This window comes from Aquarana catesbeiana, linkage group LG13 (assembly GCF_042186555.1).
Source record: "Aquarana catesbeiana isolate 2022-GZ linkage group LG13, ASM4218655v1, whole genome shotgun sequence".
NCBI lineage: Eukaryota > Metazoa > Chordata > Amphibia > Anura > Ranidae > Aquarana > Aquarana catesbeiana.
The window spans coordinates 215,607,042-215,625,124 of record NC_133336.1 but is presented as its reverse complement, the minus strand read 5'-3'; the positions used below and the strand labels follow the sequence as shown (position 1 = coordinate 215,625,124).

General features: G+C 51.5%; 2 protein-coding genes across 3 annotated transcripts in view; one reads left to right on the top strand and one right to left on the bottom strand.

Moving 5' to 3' along the window:
- The window catches only part of DENND4B (DENN domain containing 4B), a gene marked incomplete at its 5' end in the record, with an annotated part of 29,069 nt that extends 13,771 nt beyond the window's left edge, over window positions 1-15,298 (bottom strand). For both annotated transcript variants that reach the window (XM_073608657.1, XM_073608658.1), the window contains 6 exon segments: window positions 1,696-1,902; window positions 2,256-2,379; window positions 4,045-4,184; window positions 4,270-4,415; window positions 9,878-10,093; window positions 15,198-15,298. In XM_073608657.1, the coding sequence (XP_073464758.1) occupies window positions 1,696-1,902; window positions 2,256-2,379; window positions 4,045-4,184; window positions 4,270-4,415; window positions 9,878-10,093; window positions 15,198-15,298 (934 nt within the window).
- Window positions 1-18,083, top strand: part of ILF2 (interleukin enhancer binding factor 2) — a 341,977-nt gene that overhangs the window by 76,082 nt on the left and 247,812 nt on the right.

The window sequence follows — 18,083 nt, the reverse complement described above, 5'->3', positions numbered from 1 at the left end:
CCCTGCCCTCCTGTGTCTCCAGTCACCCCCTGCCCTCCTGTGTCTCCAGTCACCCCCTGCCCTCCTGTGTCTCCAGTCACCCCCTGCCCTCCTGTGTCTCCAGACACCCCCTGCCCTCCTGTGTCTCTACTGACCCCCTGCCCTCCTGTGTCTCCAGTGACCCCCAGCCCTCCTGTGTCTCTACTGACCCCCTGCCCTCCTGTGTCTCCAGTCACCCCCTGCCCTCCTGTGTCTGCAGTGACCCCCTGTGTCTCTACTGACGCCCTGCCCTCCTGTGTCTCTACTGACCCCCTGTGTCTCTACTGACCCTTGCCCTCCTGTGTCTCTACTGACCCCCTGCCCTCCTGTGTCTCCAGTGACCTCTGTCCTCCTGTGTCTCTACTAACCCCCTGCCCTCCTGTGTCTCTACTGACCCCCTGCCCTCCTGTGTCTCTACTGACCCCCTGCCCTCCTGTGTCTCTACTGACCCCCTGCCCTCCTGTGTCTCCAGTGACCCCTGCGCTCCTGTGTCTCCAGTGACCCCAGTGCAACTGTGTCTCCAGTGACCCCTGCCCTGCTGTTTCTCCAGTGCCCATCTGCCCTGCTGTGTCTCCAGTGACCCCCTGCCCTCCTGTGTCTCCAGGAACCTCTGCCCTCCTGTGTCTCCAGGAACCGCAGCCCTCCTGTGTCTCCAGGAACCGCAGCCCTCCTGTGTCTCCAGGAACCCCAGCCCTCCTGTGTCTCCAGTTCATTCCAGTAACCCCAGTGCTTCAGTGACCATGCGCCTCCTGTGCCTTTCAGTGACCCCAGTGCCTCTTTTCCCCTGTGACCCCAGTGTCTCCAGTAACTCTTTCAAATAAAACGAGGAATAATGGTGCTCTTGTTCAATAAAGTGAATAACACCTAGTGGATGAAATAACTAAAGTCCAAAAAAAATTAATAAATGAAGAAAAACAAAAAAGTGTCCAAGTAAAAAAAAAATATATATATAATATAAATATAAAATGTATTCTTTGATGTTTGTAATTTCTGAGGTTTCACATAGCAGCGTGTACGTTTTCCTCATATACACACACATCTACACACATAGCATCGTGTACGTTTTCCTCATATACATACATCTAGTAACTCTTTGCCCTGTGTCTCTAACGACCCCTGCGCTCCTGTGTCTCCAGCGACCCCTGCGTTCCAGTGCATGCAGCGACTCCTGTGTCTCCAGTAACTCCAGTGGCTCTGTGGAGTCCTGTGCGCTCCTCCCAGTGTTACCCAGTGACCCCTGAGCATTTCGCAACACCCATGACCCCAGAGGACCCTGTGCTTCCCAGTGACTCCACAGCATCCTATGTCACACAATGACACCAGCTGTCCTCTGCCTTCAGCCACTCTGTGCCCCCCTGTACACCTTAGCGACCCCAGTGCCCCTGTGCACACCCAATGCTCCAGTGTTTCAAGCAACACTGTGTCCCCATGCTCACCAGTGACCCCAATGCCTCCAATAACTCCATGTCTCCAGTATTTCCTTGAAACGCGAACTGAGAATTACACAGAAGTGAATATGGGCTTCACCATATACGAAGTCTCTGGGTACAGCGATGGGGACTCACGTCACCCCAAATTTCTGATTTTCTAAAGTACCTCAAATGAGTTAACTTTGGATAATAGGGGGAGGTTCATCAGATTTGAGTTAAAGCATTTGAAACTTTGAAAGCGGCTCACCTCATCCGGGAGGACCACGTTCTTCGTCTCCATCTGTTTCAGAGCATCGTAGGCGGTCTGCAGAGCTCGCACCTTGGAGGTGGTGGCTCTGACGAAGGTGGGCAGATAGATGAACCACAAACCGTAGCAATGTCCCAGAAGACATTTTGCCCACATCTCCGGTATGGAAGAATAGATCTGGGCCACCCGCTGGGCAGACTTGATCTCCTGCCAGACACAAAAAAAACATTCATTTTTTTTCCCTAGCCCGTGTAATAACCAGAATTCTGTGTTTAGACTTCAAGCTAAAATCAGGCTCCCAATGGAAGCTGCTACTTTTTAAGCCGATGGGCATGATGGAAGTGGTACCTAAAGCGGGTCTATAAGAGAAGAAGAGCCCTAGGTGGGTGATCTCAGAGCAATGCAGGCAGAAAACAAGATAATGGGATAGAATTTGCAAGGTAGTAGGTTCCGCAAAGTGTTGTCACCCTCCTGATACAGCGGAAGGGGGGGGGGGGGCGCATAACAGGAACATGTTCCTTTACAAAATGTTATAAACCCAAGATAAATCTTTCACCTACTTGCTTAGTTCGGCGAGGTGCAGGGCTGCTGGGTGCGCTCGTTTTTGACTGGATAGGGGGCGCCAGCAGCAGATCTTGCGGAAGCTCAAATAGGTCTCTCTGGAGAACCGGGAAGGTTTCATATCTGCGACGGAGAAAGAGAAATGGATAAAAATTAAAGAGAAACTCCAACCAAAATGCCTTTCTTGTTTTAGATAGAGGCAGGCGGATTGGAACCTCTATCTGGCCTTGGTAGATTTCCCTCAGTGTTTCCAGTGCGCCTCTGTCTCCCAGTGCCCCCCTGTATGCCCACTATGCCCTGTGTCATCTAGTGATTCCAAGTGCACCATTGTGTGCCCCGCCACTCCAAATACACCCCAGAGCATCCTGCGTCATTTACTATCCCCAGTGTGCCCAGTGGCTCCAGTAACATTAGTGCACTCACTGACTCCCATGTGCCCAGCGTAGCTGACTCCAGTGCGCCCACTGACTTCAATGCACAAAGTGGCCCCAATGTGCCTAGTACACCCAGTGACCCCTGTGTCATCTAGTGACCCCAGTGTACCCAGTGGCTCCAATGCGCTTAATGTCTCCAATGAGCCTAGTACACCCAGTGACCCCTGTGTCATCTAGTAACCCTAGTGCACCCCAGGGGCTCCAATGTGCCTGGTAGACCCAGTGACCCCTGTGTCATCTAATGACCCTAGTGCACCCCAGTATACCCAGTGGCCCCAATGCGCCTAGTACACCCAGTGACCCCTGTGTCATCTAATGACCCTAGTGCACCCCAGTATACCCAGTGGCCCCAATGCGCCTAGTACACCCAGTGACCCCTGTGTCATCTAATGACCCTAGTGCACCCCAGTATACCCAGTGGCCCCAATGCGCCTAGTACACCCAGTGACCCCTGTGTCATCTAATGACTCTAGTGCACCCCAGTATACCCAGTGGCCCCAATGCACCTAGTACACCCAGTGTACCCAGTGGCTCCAATGCGCTTAATGTCTCCAATGAGCCTAGTACACCCAGTGAGCCCTGTGCCATCTAGTGACCTTAGTGCACCCTGGGGTTTCAATGTGCTCAATGACTTCAATGTGCCTAGTACATCCGGTGACTTCTGTGTCATCTAGTGACCCTAGTGCACCCCAGTGTACCCAGTGTCTCCAACGTGCTCAATGACTTCAATGCGCCTAGTACGCCCAGTTACTCCAGTGTCATCTAGTGACCCTAGAATACCCAGTGCCTACAAATACCCAGGGACTCCGGTGTCACCTGGTGACCCTAGTGCACCTTTGTGTACCCAGTGGCTCCAATGCGCTCAATGTCTCCAATGCGCCTAGTACACCCAGTGACTCCAGTGTCATCTAGTGACCGCAGTGCACCTAGTGGCTCCAATGCGCCTAGTACACCCAGTGACCCCTGTGTCATCTAGTGACCCTAATGGACCCTGTGTACCCAGTGGCTCCAATGCGCTCAATGTCTCCAATGCGCATAGTACACCCAGTGATTCCAGTGTCATCTAGTGACCGTAGTGCACCCCAGTGTACCCAGTGGCTCCAATGCAACTAGTACACCCAATAACCCCTGTGTCATCTAGTGACTACAGTGCACTCAATAGAGCCTGGTGTCATCTAGTGGCTCCCAGTGCATCTTCATAAGACCCATCCCTTCACCATAAGTATCAGCTGCTGCCTCTCTACCCTCAGTTATGCTCCCGAGGTCCCCCAGACTGCCCTTCTTCCCGTGGACCCGGGCCCCCACCTGTGACAACAAAGTAAGAGGGCACCAACTTGGAAAAACAAATCCTCACTTGTATTGGGCTGGTGGCTCTATGCCATGAGGGTCCAGTGGCTCCTCGGCAGGCATAATAAATACAGTATGTTCACTGCGGTGAGACTCGTCCAGCTCTACAAGATGCAGATCTTCCATCTTCTCCCCATCTACCTGCACCTAAAAAGCAAAGTACAACTCAAATCATAGCTTGAGGTGGGTTCAGATGGCCAAGGCCAAGGGGAACATGCCGACACGTCTTTACCTTCTCCACGCATTTATCGAAAAACTCCAGAGATGCGTTCCTCTCATTAACAAAGGAGCAGTCTTCGATAAACTGCGTGAACATCTGAGTCTTCATCATCTGCGAGTAGAATTTCTGGTGAGCCCGGTCCTTCGACTTCTTGAACCCTGAAAAGTAAATAATTCTTAACAATTCATAATTTCTGAGCCCAACAATTCCTCTTCACCTAACACCCGACACCTCCTAGGTTGCCGATATATGAACCTTTTTAATCAAATTTGACAACTATGAACAATAGTATCATTCATGGTGTCATGATGTAATCCTCTCCTCGTCCTTGTCCACTAAAACGTCAACTATCTCCCTCACATAACTCACTCTACTCTATGTGTCTACAGTCCAGGTCTCACCTACTACAGCTTGTCCACCGTTCTTCCTAAGAACCAACTTGTCTGTACATCTACTCTATAGAAGGTTCCAAGGGTCCCTCAGATGAGCAACATCTCATTCTTCATTCAGAAACTCTCCATGTCTTAGGATTAGGGAATCAGGTTTAGAGGGTTAGAGTTAGAAGGTTGAGGGTAAGGGGGTAAGGGCGAGAAGCCTCCATGTGTAAATAAAATAAAGTTCTGCTGCAGGCTTCACTTATCTCTCCAGCCACCCAGCACCAGGAGAAGGCTCCCCACAATTGTGAACCTTCATCGCCTCTATTCTCGGAAGAATGAGGGAAAAAGCCACTCAATGTAAAAGCCAAAGTTAAGTGTACTGAAGCAAATCAATGCACAGACAAGTCCACAAAGTTCAACTAACCCTATGGGAGCTTAATCGTAGAGAGATGGTTGCACCTGGCGGACTTGTCTGTGCATTGATTTGCTTTAACAAACTTAACCTTGGCTTTTACGGTGACCGGCAGTCAGGGTCCGGATCTGAACCTGTGACCTCTGGTGTCTGGCTGTAGCTCTTCTCGCTGTGCCACCTGAGATGTTGGACAGCTCCATATCTGATCTCTTAGGACAATCATGCCCTGTCTCTTGTGAACCTTGAACTCTTTGCTCTTTCCTGTGAACTTCCTGATGGAAGCCATGTCTCTGCACTTCCTGTTTGCCAGAGTATTGTTCCCTCTCCAACCGATATCTTGCTTCTTTGCCTACCTGCTGCTGTCCTTATCTACACTACCACTCGTTACCGACCTTTAGCTTGTTCCTCAACTACTCTTCTGTTTAATCCCAACCTGCAACCACTCGTTACCGACCTTTGGCTTGTTCCTCAACTACTCTTCTGCTTAATCCCAACCTGCAACCACTCGTTACTGACCTTTGGCTTGTTCCTCAACTACTCTTCAGCTTAATCCCAACCTGCAACCGTTTGTTACCAACCTTTGGCTTGTTCCTCAAAGGCTCTTCTGCTTAATCCCAACCTGCAACCACTCGTTACCGACCTTTGGCTTCTTTACTGACTACGCTTGTGCTTGATTACTACCTGCTATATCTTCTACTAGACCTCCCGGCTTGCTCACCTCCAGGAGGGGCGATTCTGAGGACTATACTTATTTCACTCATTAAAATACAATATCGATTCATAACTTTTTTGAAATGTGTTTTTCTGGATATTTTTGTTGTTCTGTCTCTCACTAGTTATAATAAACGAACATTAAATTATAGACTAATCATTTTTTTGTCAGTGGGCAAACGTACAAAATCAGCAGCCGATCAAATACTTTTTTTCCCCTCACTGTACATATAGTGAAAGATTCTACAATTTAAAAACCTCATAAAAGACAGTTACACTGTGGGGTTACATAAACCCGAGGTAAGTATAGTCACAAGTCCTAGTTGCAATCTCGGAACACCCAATACGAGGACAATATGCGACCAGTCTAAACTACGTGGCGTGTTGTTCACCAATGCCAGGAGCATGGCAGACAAGATGGGTGAATTAGAGATACTGTTGTACGAGGAGGATTTGGATTTTGTGGGAATTTCAGAGACCTGGTTCAACAGCTCTCATGATTGGCTGGCAAACATTCAAGGGTATACCCTATACCGCAAGGATAGAGAGGGTAAAAAAGGGGGAGGGGTATGCCTATATATCAAGAATAATGTACAAGTGAATGTGAGAGATGACATCACTGAGGGGGCTAGAGAGGAGGTGGAATCCTTATGGGTAGAGCTCCAAAGGGATGAAGCTAAGGGGAAAATAATACTGGGAGTATGCTATAGGCCCCCTAACCTGAGGGAGGAAGTGGAGACGGATCTCCTATCACAATTTGGATTGGCAGCAAGGATGGGAAGTGTTATCATAATGGGGGATTTTAATTATCCAGACATAGACTGGGCGGAGGGAACCGCGCATTCATTTAAGGCTCGCCAGTTCCTAAATGTCTTGCAGGACAATTTTATAGGTCAGATGGTAGACGCACCAACTAGAAATAAAACATTACTGGATCTACTGATTACCAACAATACAGACCTGATCACGGATGTGGAAATACGGGGCAATTTAGGTAACAGCGATCACAGGTCAATTCGTTTCAGCATAAATCACACAAATAGGAAATATAAGGGGAATACAAAGACACTGGATTTCAAAAGAGCCAACTTCCCTAAACTACAAACCTTGCTAGAAGATATAAATTGGGATAAAATATTAGGAACAAAGAATACGGAGGAGAGATGGGTTTTCTTTAAGAGCATATTAAATAAGGGCATTAGCCAATGTATCCCATTGGGAAATTAATTTAAAAGAGTGAACAAAAGTCCTGGATGGCTTAACTCCAATGTAAAAATGCATATAAAAGCAAAGGAGAAGGCCTTCAAAAAATACAAGGTTGAGGGATCATCATCAGCATTCAGACTTTATAAAGAATGCAACAAGAAATGTAAGGGTGCAATTAGGACGGCTAAGATAGAACATGAAAGACACATAGCGGAGGAGAGCAAAAAAAATCCCAAGAAATTCTTTAAGTATGTAAACAGTAAAAAAGGGAGGACAGACCATATTGGCCCCATAAAGAATGAGGAAGGACATCTGGTTACAAAGGATGGGGAGATGGTGAAGGTATTGAATTTATTCTTCTCCTCAGTCTTCACGAGTGAATCGGGGGGCTTCAGTAACCAAAACTGCAGTGTTTATCCTCATGACACATCACAGGAAACACCTCCATGGTTAACAGAGGACGGAATTAAAATTAGACTTGAGAAACTTAACATTAATAAATCACCGGGACCAGATGGCTTGCATCTGAGGGTACTTAGGGAACTCAGTCAAGTGATTGCCAGACCATTGTTCCTAATTTTTACAGACAGTCAACTGACTGGAATGGTACCAGCTGATTGGAGAAAAGCCAATGTAGCACCAATATTTAAAAAGGGCCCAAAATACATCCCTGATAATTACAGACCAGTTAGCCTAACATCAATAGTATGTAAACTCTTGGAGGGGATGATAAGGGACTATATACAAGATTTTACTAATAAGAACGATATCATTAGCAGTAATCAGCATGGATTCATGAAGAATCGTTCTTGCCAAACCAATCTATTAACCTTCTATGAGGAGGTGAGTTGCCATCTAGATAAAGGAAGGCCCGTAGACGTGGTGTATCTGGATTTTGGAAAAGCATTTGACACAGTTCCCCATAAACGTTTACTGTACAAAATAAGGTCCGTTGGCATGGACCATAGGGTGAGTACATGGATTGAAAACTGGCTACAAGGGCGTTTTCAGAGGGTGGTGATAAATGGGGAGTACTCAGAATGGTCAGGGGTGGGTAGTGGGGTTCCCCAGGGTTCTGTGCTGGGACCAATCCTATTTAATTTGTTCATAAACGACCTGGAGGATGGGATAAACAGTTCAATCTCTGTATTTGCAGACGATACTAAGCTAAGCAGGGCAATAACTTCTCCGCAGGATGTGGAAACCTTGCAAGAAGATCTGAACAAATGAATGGGGGAGGGGCGACTACATGGCAAATGAGGTTCAATGTAGAAAAATGTAAAATAATGCATTTGGGTGGAAAAAATCTGAATGCAATCTATAGACTGGGGGGAGAACCTCTGGGGGGGGATCTAGGATGGAAAAGGACCTGGGGGTCATAGTGGATGATAGGCTCAGCAATGGCATGCAATGCCAAGCTGCTGCTAACAAAGCAAACAGAATATTGGCATTAAAAAGGGGGATCAACTCCAGAGATAAAACGATAATTCTCCCGCTCTACAAGACTCTGGTCCGGCCGCACCTGGAGTATGCTGTCCAGTTCTGGGCACCAGTCCTCAGGAAGGATGTACTGGAAATGGAGCGACTACAAAGAAGGGCAACAAAGCTAATAAAGGGTCTGGAGGATCTTAGTTATGAGGAAAGGTTGTGAGCTCTGAACTTATTCTCTCTGGAGAAGAGACGCTTGAGAGGGGATATGATTTCAATATACAAATACAGTACTGGTGACCCCACAATATATAAATACCGGACTGGTGACCCCACAATATATAAATACCGGACTGGTGACCCCACAATATACAAATACCGGACTGGTGACCCCACAATATATAAATACCGGACTGGTGACCCCACAATATATAAATACTGTACTGGTGACCCCACAATATATAAATACCGGACTGGTGACCCCACAATATATAAATACCGGACTGGTGACCCCACAATATATAAATACTGTACTGGTGACCCCACAATAGGAATAAAACTTTTTCGCAGAAGAGAGTTTAATAAGACTCGTGGCCACTCATTACAATTAGAAGAAAAGAGGTTTAACCTTAAACTACATAGAGGGTTCTTTACTGTAAGAGCGGTAAGGATGTGGAATTCCCTTCCACAGGCGGTGGTCTCAGCGGGGAGCATTGATAGCTTCAAGAAACTATTAATCACCTGAATGACCGCAACATACAGGGATATGTAAGGTAATATGACATATAATCACACACATAGGTTGGACTTGATGGACTTGTGTCTTTTTTCAACCTCACCTACTATGCAACTATGTAAGCCTTTGTAACGATTCTTTCCATGATGCAATTTCAGAATAGGAGATTCCACTTGTGACGTCTTGATTGTATTCTTCAACGCATTTCGCAGGACAGAGCCTGCTTCTTCAGGAAGATAAAACTTATTTATGTAGAACTGTCAGAATTGTCAACAACATAGACAAATATGTAAAAGCCGATGCAAGGCAAACCAGCCACATGGATGGGTGGACCAAAAGCCAACGTTCCTCAAAAGAGCCCGACAATCCAGGGAGTACGGCTCTAATACGCTCCAGCTGCCACCATCCTAAGGGTGGTAGCTGGAACGTATTAGAGCCGTACTCCCTGGAGTTTGTGTAATTGCACCTTGGGAGCGTTGATGACCATATTAAAAATCGCTCTATTGACTGTGGGGCTCTTTTGAGGACCGTTGGTTTTTTGACCCACCTGAAGAAGCAGGCTCTGTCCTGCGAAACGCGTTGAAAAAAATACAACCAAGATATCATGAGTGGAATCTCTTATTCTGGAATGGTATCATGGAAGGAATCATTACGAAGGGTTAATGTGACCCCCCCCGGTGGGTGTAACTGTCCATATTAGGATCGTTTGCTTCCCGAAAAACAAAGAGCGAGGTTTCTCCTCCTTCTTACCCTCCACGTTGAAGAGGTTGCTGAAGTCCCGCGTTCGCTCGGAGGGCGCCTGTGTGATGGGCAGGAGGTAGGATCGGTACCCTTTGAAGAGGCAGGCCATGAATCGGAGGAACGAGGCTCGAACATCCAGCTCCAGCTGCGTCCGCCGGGCGTAGATCAGATCGTAATCCTTCAGCAGGAACTCCAGAGATGCTTCCTCCATGGGCTTGTTGTACACTGTGGGGGGTAGATGAAGAGGACCCTCAGAGACTTACATTCTGGACACAATGAATCACAACAAATGAGTGTATTAAAAGATGGGGTTCTGAATTCTTGGGGGGGGGGGGCGGGGTGAAGTGGGCTGGATTTCAGACAGATCTCCCTGGCACAGCCATAAAAGACGGAACTTGCCAAACTTGCTGAGTGACTTTTGTAACTGATCTCAGGAGGGAAAATTGGTGTATAATACAACAACACTGTATAATGCACCCCCCCAGTACTATCTCCATAGGAATGGGAGCTGTGAGGGGTCCTGGGCTGGGAGCCCCGATATCCACTAGGCACAGCGAGGCAATGAGTCTGCAGCCAAAGGCGTTTTGGGCTTATAATGTTCAGGGACACAAACCAGAGATGCCACAAACAGCGGGCACAGTGCAGAGACAATGCAGACCCCGATCAGAGACAGCACAGACAGGGGGACACAGTGCGGGGATACAGACCAGAGACAGCACAGAGGGCACAGTGCAGCGACATAGATCAGAGACGGCACAGACAGGGGGACACAGTGCGGGGATACAGACCAGAGACAGCACAGAGGGCACAGTGCAGCGACATAGATCAGAGACGGCACAGACAGCCAGGAAACAGGGCAGTGACAGAGGGCACAATGCAGGGACACAGACCAGAAACACAGCCATGCAGGGTGTATGGTATGGGGTGCGGTGTGCCATGCAGGGTGTATGGTATGGGGTGCGGTGTGCCATGCAGGGTGTATGGTATGGGGTGCGGTGTGCCATGCAGGGTGTATGGTATGGGGTGCGGTGTGCCATGCAAGGTGTATGGTATGGGGTGCGGTGTGCCATGCAGGGTGTATGGTATGAGGTGCGGTGTGTCATGCAGGGTGTATGGTGTGGGGTCCGGTATGCCATGCAGGGTGTATGGTATGGGGTGCGGTGTGCCATGCAGGGTGTATGGTATGGGGTGCGGTATGCCATGCAGGGTGTATGGTATGGGGTTCGGTATGCCATGCAGGGTGTATGGTATGAGGTGCGGTGTGTCATGCAGGGTGTATGGTATGGGGTGCGGTATGCCATGCAGGGTGTATGGTGTGGGGTCCGGTATGCCATGCAGGGTGTATGGTATGGGGTGCGGTATGCCATGCAGGGTGTATGGTGTGGGGTGCGGCATGCCATGCAGGGTGTATGGTATGGGGTGCGGTGTGCCATGCAGGGTGTATGGTATGGGGTGCAGTATGCCATGCAGAGTGTATGGTATGGGGTGCGGTGTGCCATGCAGGGTGTATGGTATGGGGTGCGGTATGCCATGCAGGGTGTATGGTATGGGGTTCGGTATGCCATGCAGGGTGTATGGTATGAGGTGCGGTGTGTCATGCAGGGTGTATGGTATGGGGTGCGGTATGCCATGCAGGGTGTATGGTGTGGGGTCCGGTATGCCATGCAGGGTGTATGGTATGGGGTGCGGTATGCCATGCAGGGTGTATGGTGTGGGGTGCGGCATGCCATGCAGGGTGTATGGTATGGGGTGCGGTGTGCCATGCAGGGTGTATGGTATGGGGTGCGGTGTGCCATGCTGGGTGTATGGTATGGGGTGCGGTGTGCCATGCAAGGTGTATGGTATGGGGTGCGGTGTGCCATGCAGGGTGTATGGTATGGGGTGCGGTGTGTCATGCAGGGTGTATGGTGTGGGGTCCGGTATGCCATGCAGGGTGTATGGTATGGGGTGTGGTATCCCATGCAGAGTGTATGGTATGGGGTGCGGTGTGCCATGCAGGGTGTATGGTATGGGGTGTGGTATCCCATGCAGGGTGTATGGTATGGGGTGCGGTGTGCCATGCAGGGTGTATGGTATGGGGTGTGGTATCCCATGCAGAGTGTATGGTATGGGGTGCGGTGTGCCATGCAGGGTGTATGGTATGGGGTGCGGTATGCCATGCAGGGTGTATGGTATGGGGTTCGGTATGCCATGCAGGGTGTATGGTATGAGGTGCGGTGTGTCATGCAGGGTGTATGGTATGGGGTGCGGTATGCCATGCAGGGTGTATGGTGTGGGGTCCGGTATGCCATGCAGGGTGTATGGTATGGGGTGCGGTATGCCATGCAGGGTGTATGGTGTGGGGTGCGGCATGCCATGCAGGGTGTATGGTATGGGGTGCGGTGTGCCATGCAGGGTGTATGGTATGGGGTGCGGTATCCCATGCAGGGTGTATGGTATGGGGTGCGGTGTGCCATGCAGGGTGTATGGTATGGGGTGCGGCGTGCCATGCAGGGTGTATGGTATGGGGTGCGGCGTGCCATGCAGGGTGTATGGTATGGGGTGCGGCGTGCCATGCAGGGTGTATGGTATGGGGTGCGGCGTGCCATGCAGGGTGTATGGTATGGGGTGCGGCGTGCCATGCAGGGTGTATGGTATGGGGTGCGGCGTGCCATGCAGGGTGTATGGTATGGGGTGCGGCGTGCCATGCAGGGTGTATGGTATGGGGTGCGGCGTGCCATGCAGGGTGTATGGTATGGGGTGCGGCGTGCCATGCAGGGTGTATGGTATGGGGTGCGGCGTGCCATGCAGGGTGTATGGTATGGGGTGCGGTGTGCCATGCAGGGTGTATGGTATGGGGTGCGGCGTGCCATGCAGGGTGTATGGTATGGGGTGCGGTGTGCCATGCAGGGTGTATGGTATGGGGTGCAGTATGCCATGCAGGGTGTATGGTGCGGGGTGCGGTATGCCATGCAGGGTGTATGGTATGGGGTGTGGTGTGCCATGCAGGGTGTATGGTATGGGGTGTGGTATGCCATGCAGGGTGTATGGTATGGGGTGTGGTGTGCCATGCAGGGTGTATGGTATGGGGTGCGGTATGCCATGCAGGGTGTATGGTATGGGGTGTGGTGTGTCATGCAGGGTGTATGGTATGGGGTGTGGTGTGCCATGCAGGGTGTATGGTATGGGGTGCGGTATCCCATGCAGGGTGTATGGTATGGGGTGCGGTGTGCCATGCAGGGTGTATGGTATGGGGTGCGGCGTGCCATGCAGGGTGTATGGTATGGGGTGCGGCGTGCCATGCAGGGTGTATGGTATGGGGTGCGGCGTGCCATGCAGGGTGTATGGTATGGGGTGCGGCGTGCCATGCAGGGTGTATGGTATGGGGTGCGGCGTGCCATGCAGGGTGTATGGTATGGGGTGCGGCGTGCCATGCAGGGTGTATGGTATGGGGTGCGGCGTGCCATGCAGGGTGTATGGTATGGGGTGCGGCGTGCCATGCAGGGTGTATGGTATGGGGTGCGGCGTGCCATGCAGGGTGTATGGTATGGGGTGCGGCGTGCCATGCAGGGTGTATGGTATGGGGTGCGGCGTGCCATGCAGGGTGTATGGTATGGGGTGCGGCGTGCCATGCAGGGTGTATGGTATGGGGTGCGGCGTGCCATGCAGGGTGTATGGTATGGGGTGCGGTGTGCCATGCAGGGTGTATGGTATGGGGTGCGGCGTGCCATGCAGGGTGTATGGTATGGGGTGCGGTGTGCCATGCAGGGTGTATGGTATGGGGTGCAGTATGCCATGCAGGGTGTATGGTGCGGGGTGCGGTATGCCATGCAGGGTGTATGGTATGGGGTGTGGTGTGCCATGCAGGGTGTATGGTATGGGGTGTGGTATGCCATGCAGGGTGTATGGTATGGGGTGTGGTGTGTCATGCAGGGTGTATGGTATGGGGTGTGGTGTGCCATGCAGGGTGTATGGTATGGGGTGCGGTGTGTGTTCAGTGTTGTATCATTGTTGATTGCTGGCACAGGACAGTTAGACCAAAGATATCACAGACAGTGGGCACACAAAGCAGTGACAGTGACAGCGGGCACAGAGCAGTGACACAGACCAGAGACAGCAGGCACAGACCAGAGACAGCGGACACAGACCAGAGACACAGACCAGAGACAGCGGGCACAGAACAGAGACACAGACCAAAGACAGCAGGCACAGACCAGAGACAGCGGGCACAAAGCAGTGACACAGACCAGAGACAGGGGGCACAGAACAGTGACACGGACCAGAGACAGCGGGCACAGAGCAGTGACACAGACCAGAGACAGCGGGCACAGAGCAGTGACACAGACCAGAGACAGCGGGCACAGAGCAGTGACACAGACCAGAGACAGCGGGCACAGAGCAGTGACACAGACCAGAGACAGCGGGCACAGAGCAGTGACACAGACCAGAGACAGCGGGCACAGAGCAGTGACACAGACCAGAGACAGCGGGCACAGAGCAGTGACACAGACCAGAGACAGCGGGCACAGAGCAGTGACACAGACCAGAGACAGCAGGCACAGACCAGAGACAGCGGGCACAGAGCAGTGACACAGACCAGAGACAGCAGGCACAGACCAGAGACAGCGGGCACAGACCAGAGACACAGACCAAAGACAGCGGGCACAGACCAGAGACACAGAGCAAAGACAGCAGGCACAGACCAGAGACAGCGGGAACAAAGCAGTGACACAGACCAGAGACAGCGGGCACAGAGCAGTGACACAGACCAGAGACAGCGGGCACAGAGCAGTGACACAGACCAGAGACAGCGGGCACAGAGCAGTGACACAGACCAGAGACAGCGGGCACAGAGCAGTGACACAGACCAGTGACAGCGGGCACAGAGCAGTGACACAGACCAGTGACAGCGGGCACAGAGCAGTGACACAGACCAGTGACAGCGGGCACAGAGCAGTGACACAGACCAGAGACAGCGGGCACAGAACAGTGACACAGACCAGAGACAGCGGGCACAGAACAGTGACACAGACCAGAGAAAGCGGGCACAGAGCAGCGACACAGACCAGAGACAGCAGGCACAGAGCAGTGACACAGACCAGAGATAGCGGGCACAGAGCAGTGACACAGACCAGAGACAGCGGGCACAGAGCAGTGACACAGACCAGAGACAGCGGGCACAGAACAGTGACACAGACCAGAGATAGCGGGCACAGAGCAGTGACACAGACAGAGGGCACAGAGCCAGTTACAGTGACACAGACCAATTGCAGCATTAGCAGCAGGCACAGCTAAGAGCAGAGGGCACCAATCGGCGGGCACAGAGGGGTGATGTAAGCAGAGGCCTCACTCTCGTCTAGCTGTTTGTGGAGGTCGCTCAGACAGTTGCGGAGAACTTTGCAGGGTTTGCGAGGAAACGTTTGATAGGACGGAATCTTCTTCTCTTCACTCCTGTAAGACAGACAGGAAAATATAAATGGGGAAATTAGGAAAAACCGCGCTGATATACCAAAATAATCTATAATGTGAAAAGCTGCAATCCCCACAACAAACATCAATTGTGAATAAGAAAGAAAAAAATAAGAGGTTGCGCTAATACCTGTGTTCATCTATACAATGTCTACAGTGAAAATAATTGAGTCTTGACTGTAAATAAACCAGAAATTGTGGTGCAAAACATATTCATCAAATAAGACCATCAAAATTAATATCTTAGTGAGTCCATAAACACCAACAGAGCTGGGCTCTGTTGGTGTTTATGGACTCACTAAGATATTAATTTTGATGGTCTTATTTGATGAATATGTTTTGCACCACAATTTCTGGTTTATTTACAGTCAAGACTCAATTATTTTCACTGTAGACATTGTATAGATGAACACAGGTATTAGCGCAACCTCTTATTTTTTTCTAGGAAAATATAAATGATACAAACACTGAACACACACCGCACCCCCATATCATACACCCTGCATGGCACGCCGCACCCCATACCATACACCCCGCATGGCACGCCGCACCCCATACCATACACCCTGCATGGCATACCGCACCCCATACCATACACCCTGCATGGCACACCGCACCCCATACCATACACCCTGCATGGGATACCACACCCCATACCATACACCCTGCATGGCACACCGCACCCCATACCATACACCCTGCATGGGATACCGCACCCCATACCATACACCCTGCATGGGATACCACACACCCCATACCATACACCCTGCATGGGATACCACACCCCATACCATACACCCTGCATGGGATACCGCACCCCATACCATACACCCCGCATGGCACGCCGCACCCCATACCATACACCCTGCATGGCACACACCGCACCCCATACCATACACCCTGCATGGCACACCGCACCCCATACCATACACCCTGCATGGCACACCTCACCCCATACCATACACCCTGCATGGCACACCGCACCCCCATACCATACACCCTGCATGGCACGCCGCACCCCCATACCATACACCCTGCATGGGATACCACACCCCATACCATACACCCTGCATGGCACGCCGCACCCCATATCATACACCCTGCATGGCACGCCGCACCCCATACCATACACCCTGCATGGCACGCCGCACCCCATACCATACACCCTGCATGGCACACCTCACCCCATACCATACACCCTGCATGGGATACCACACCCCATACCATACACCCTGCATGGGATACCACACCCCATACCATACACCCTGCATGGCACACCGCACCCCATACCATACACCCTGCATGGCACACCGCACCCCATACCATACACCCTGCATGGCACACCTCACCCCATACCATACACCCTGCATGGGATACCGCACCTCATACCATACACCCTGCATGGCACACCGCACCCCATACCATACACCCTGCATGGCACACCGCACCCCATACCATACACCTGGCATGGCACACCTCACCCCATACCATACACCCTGCATGGCACACCGCACCCCATACCATACACCCTGCATGGGATACCACACCCCATACCATACACCCTGCATGGGATACCACACCCCATACCATACACCCTGCATGGCACACCGCACCCCATACCATACACCCTGCATGGCACACCGCACCCCATACCATACACCCTGCATGGCACACCGCACCCCATACCATACACCCTGCATGGCACACCGCACCCCATACCATACACCCTGCATGGCATACCACACCCCCATACCATACACCCTGCATGGGATACCACACCCCATACCCATACACCCTGCATGGCACAACCACACCCCAATACCATACACCCTGCATGGCACGCCGCACCCCATACCATACACCCTGCATGGGATACCACACCCCATACCATACACCCTGCATGGGATACCACACCCCATACCATACACCCTGCATGGCACACCGCACCCCATACCATACACCCTGCATGGCACACCGCACCCCATACCATACACCCTGCATGGCACACCGCACCCCATACCATACACCCTGCATGGCACACCGCACCCCATACCATACACCCTGCATGGCATACCACACCCCATACCCATACACCCTGCATGGGATACCACACCCCATACCATACACCCTGCATGGCACACCGCACCCCATACCATACACCCTGCATGGCACACCGCACCCCATACCATACACCCTGCATGGCACACCGCACCCCCATACCATACACCCTGCATGGCACACCGCACCCCATACCATACACCCTGCATGACACACCGCACCCCATACCATACACCCTGCATGGCACGCCGCACCCCATACCATACACCCTGCATGGGATACCACACCCCATACCATACACCCTGCATGGCACGCCGCACCCCATATCATACACCCTGCATGGCACGCCGCACCCCATACCATACACCCTGCATGGCACGCCGCACCCCATACCATACACCCTGCATGGCACACCTCACCCATACCATACACCCTGCATGGGATACCACACCCCATACCATACACCCTGCATGGGATACCCACACCCCATACCATACACCCTGCATGGCACACCGCACCCCATACCATACACCCTGCATGGCACACCGCACCCCATACCATACACCCTGCATGGGATACCGCACCTCATACCATACACCCTGCATGGCACACCGCACCCCATACAATACACCCTGCATGGCACACCGCACCCCATACCATACCACCCTGCATGGCACACCTCACCCCATACCATACACCCTGCATGGGA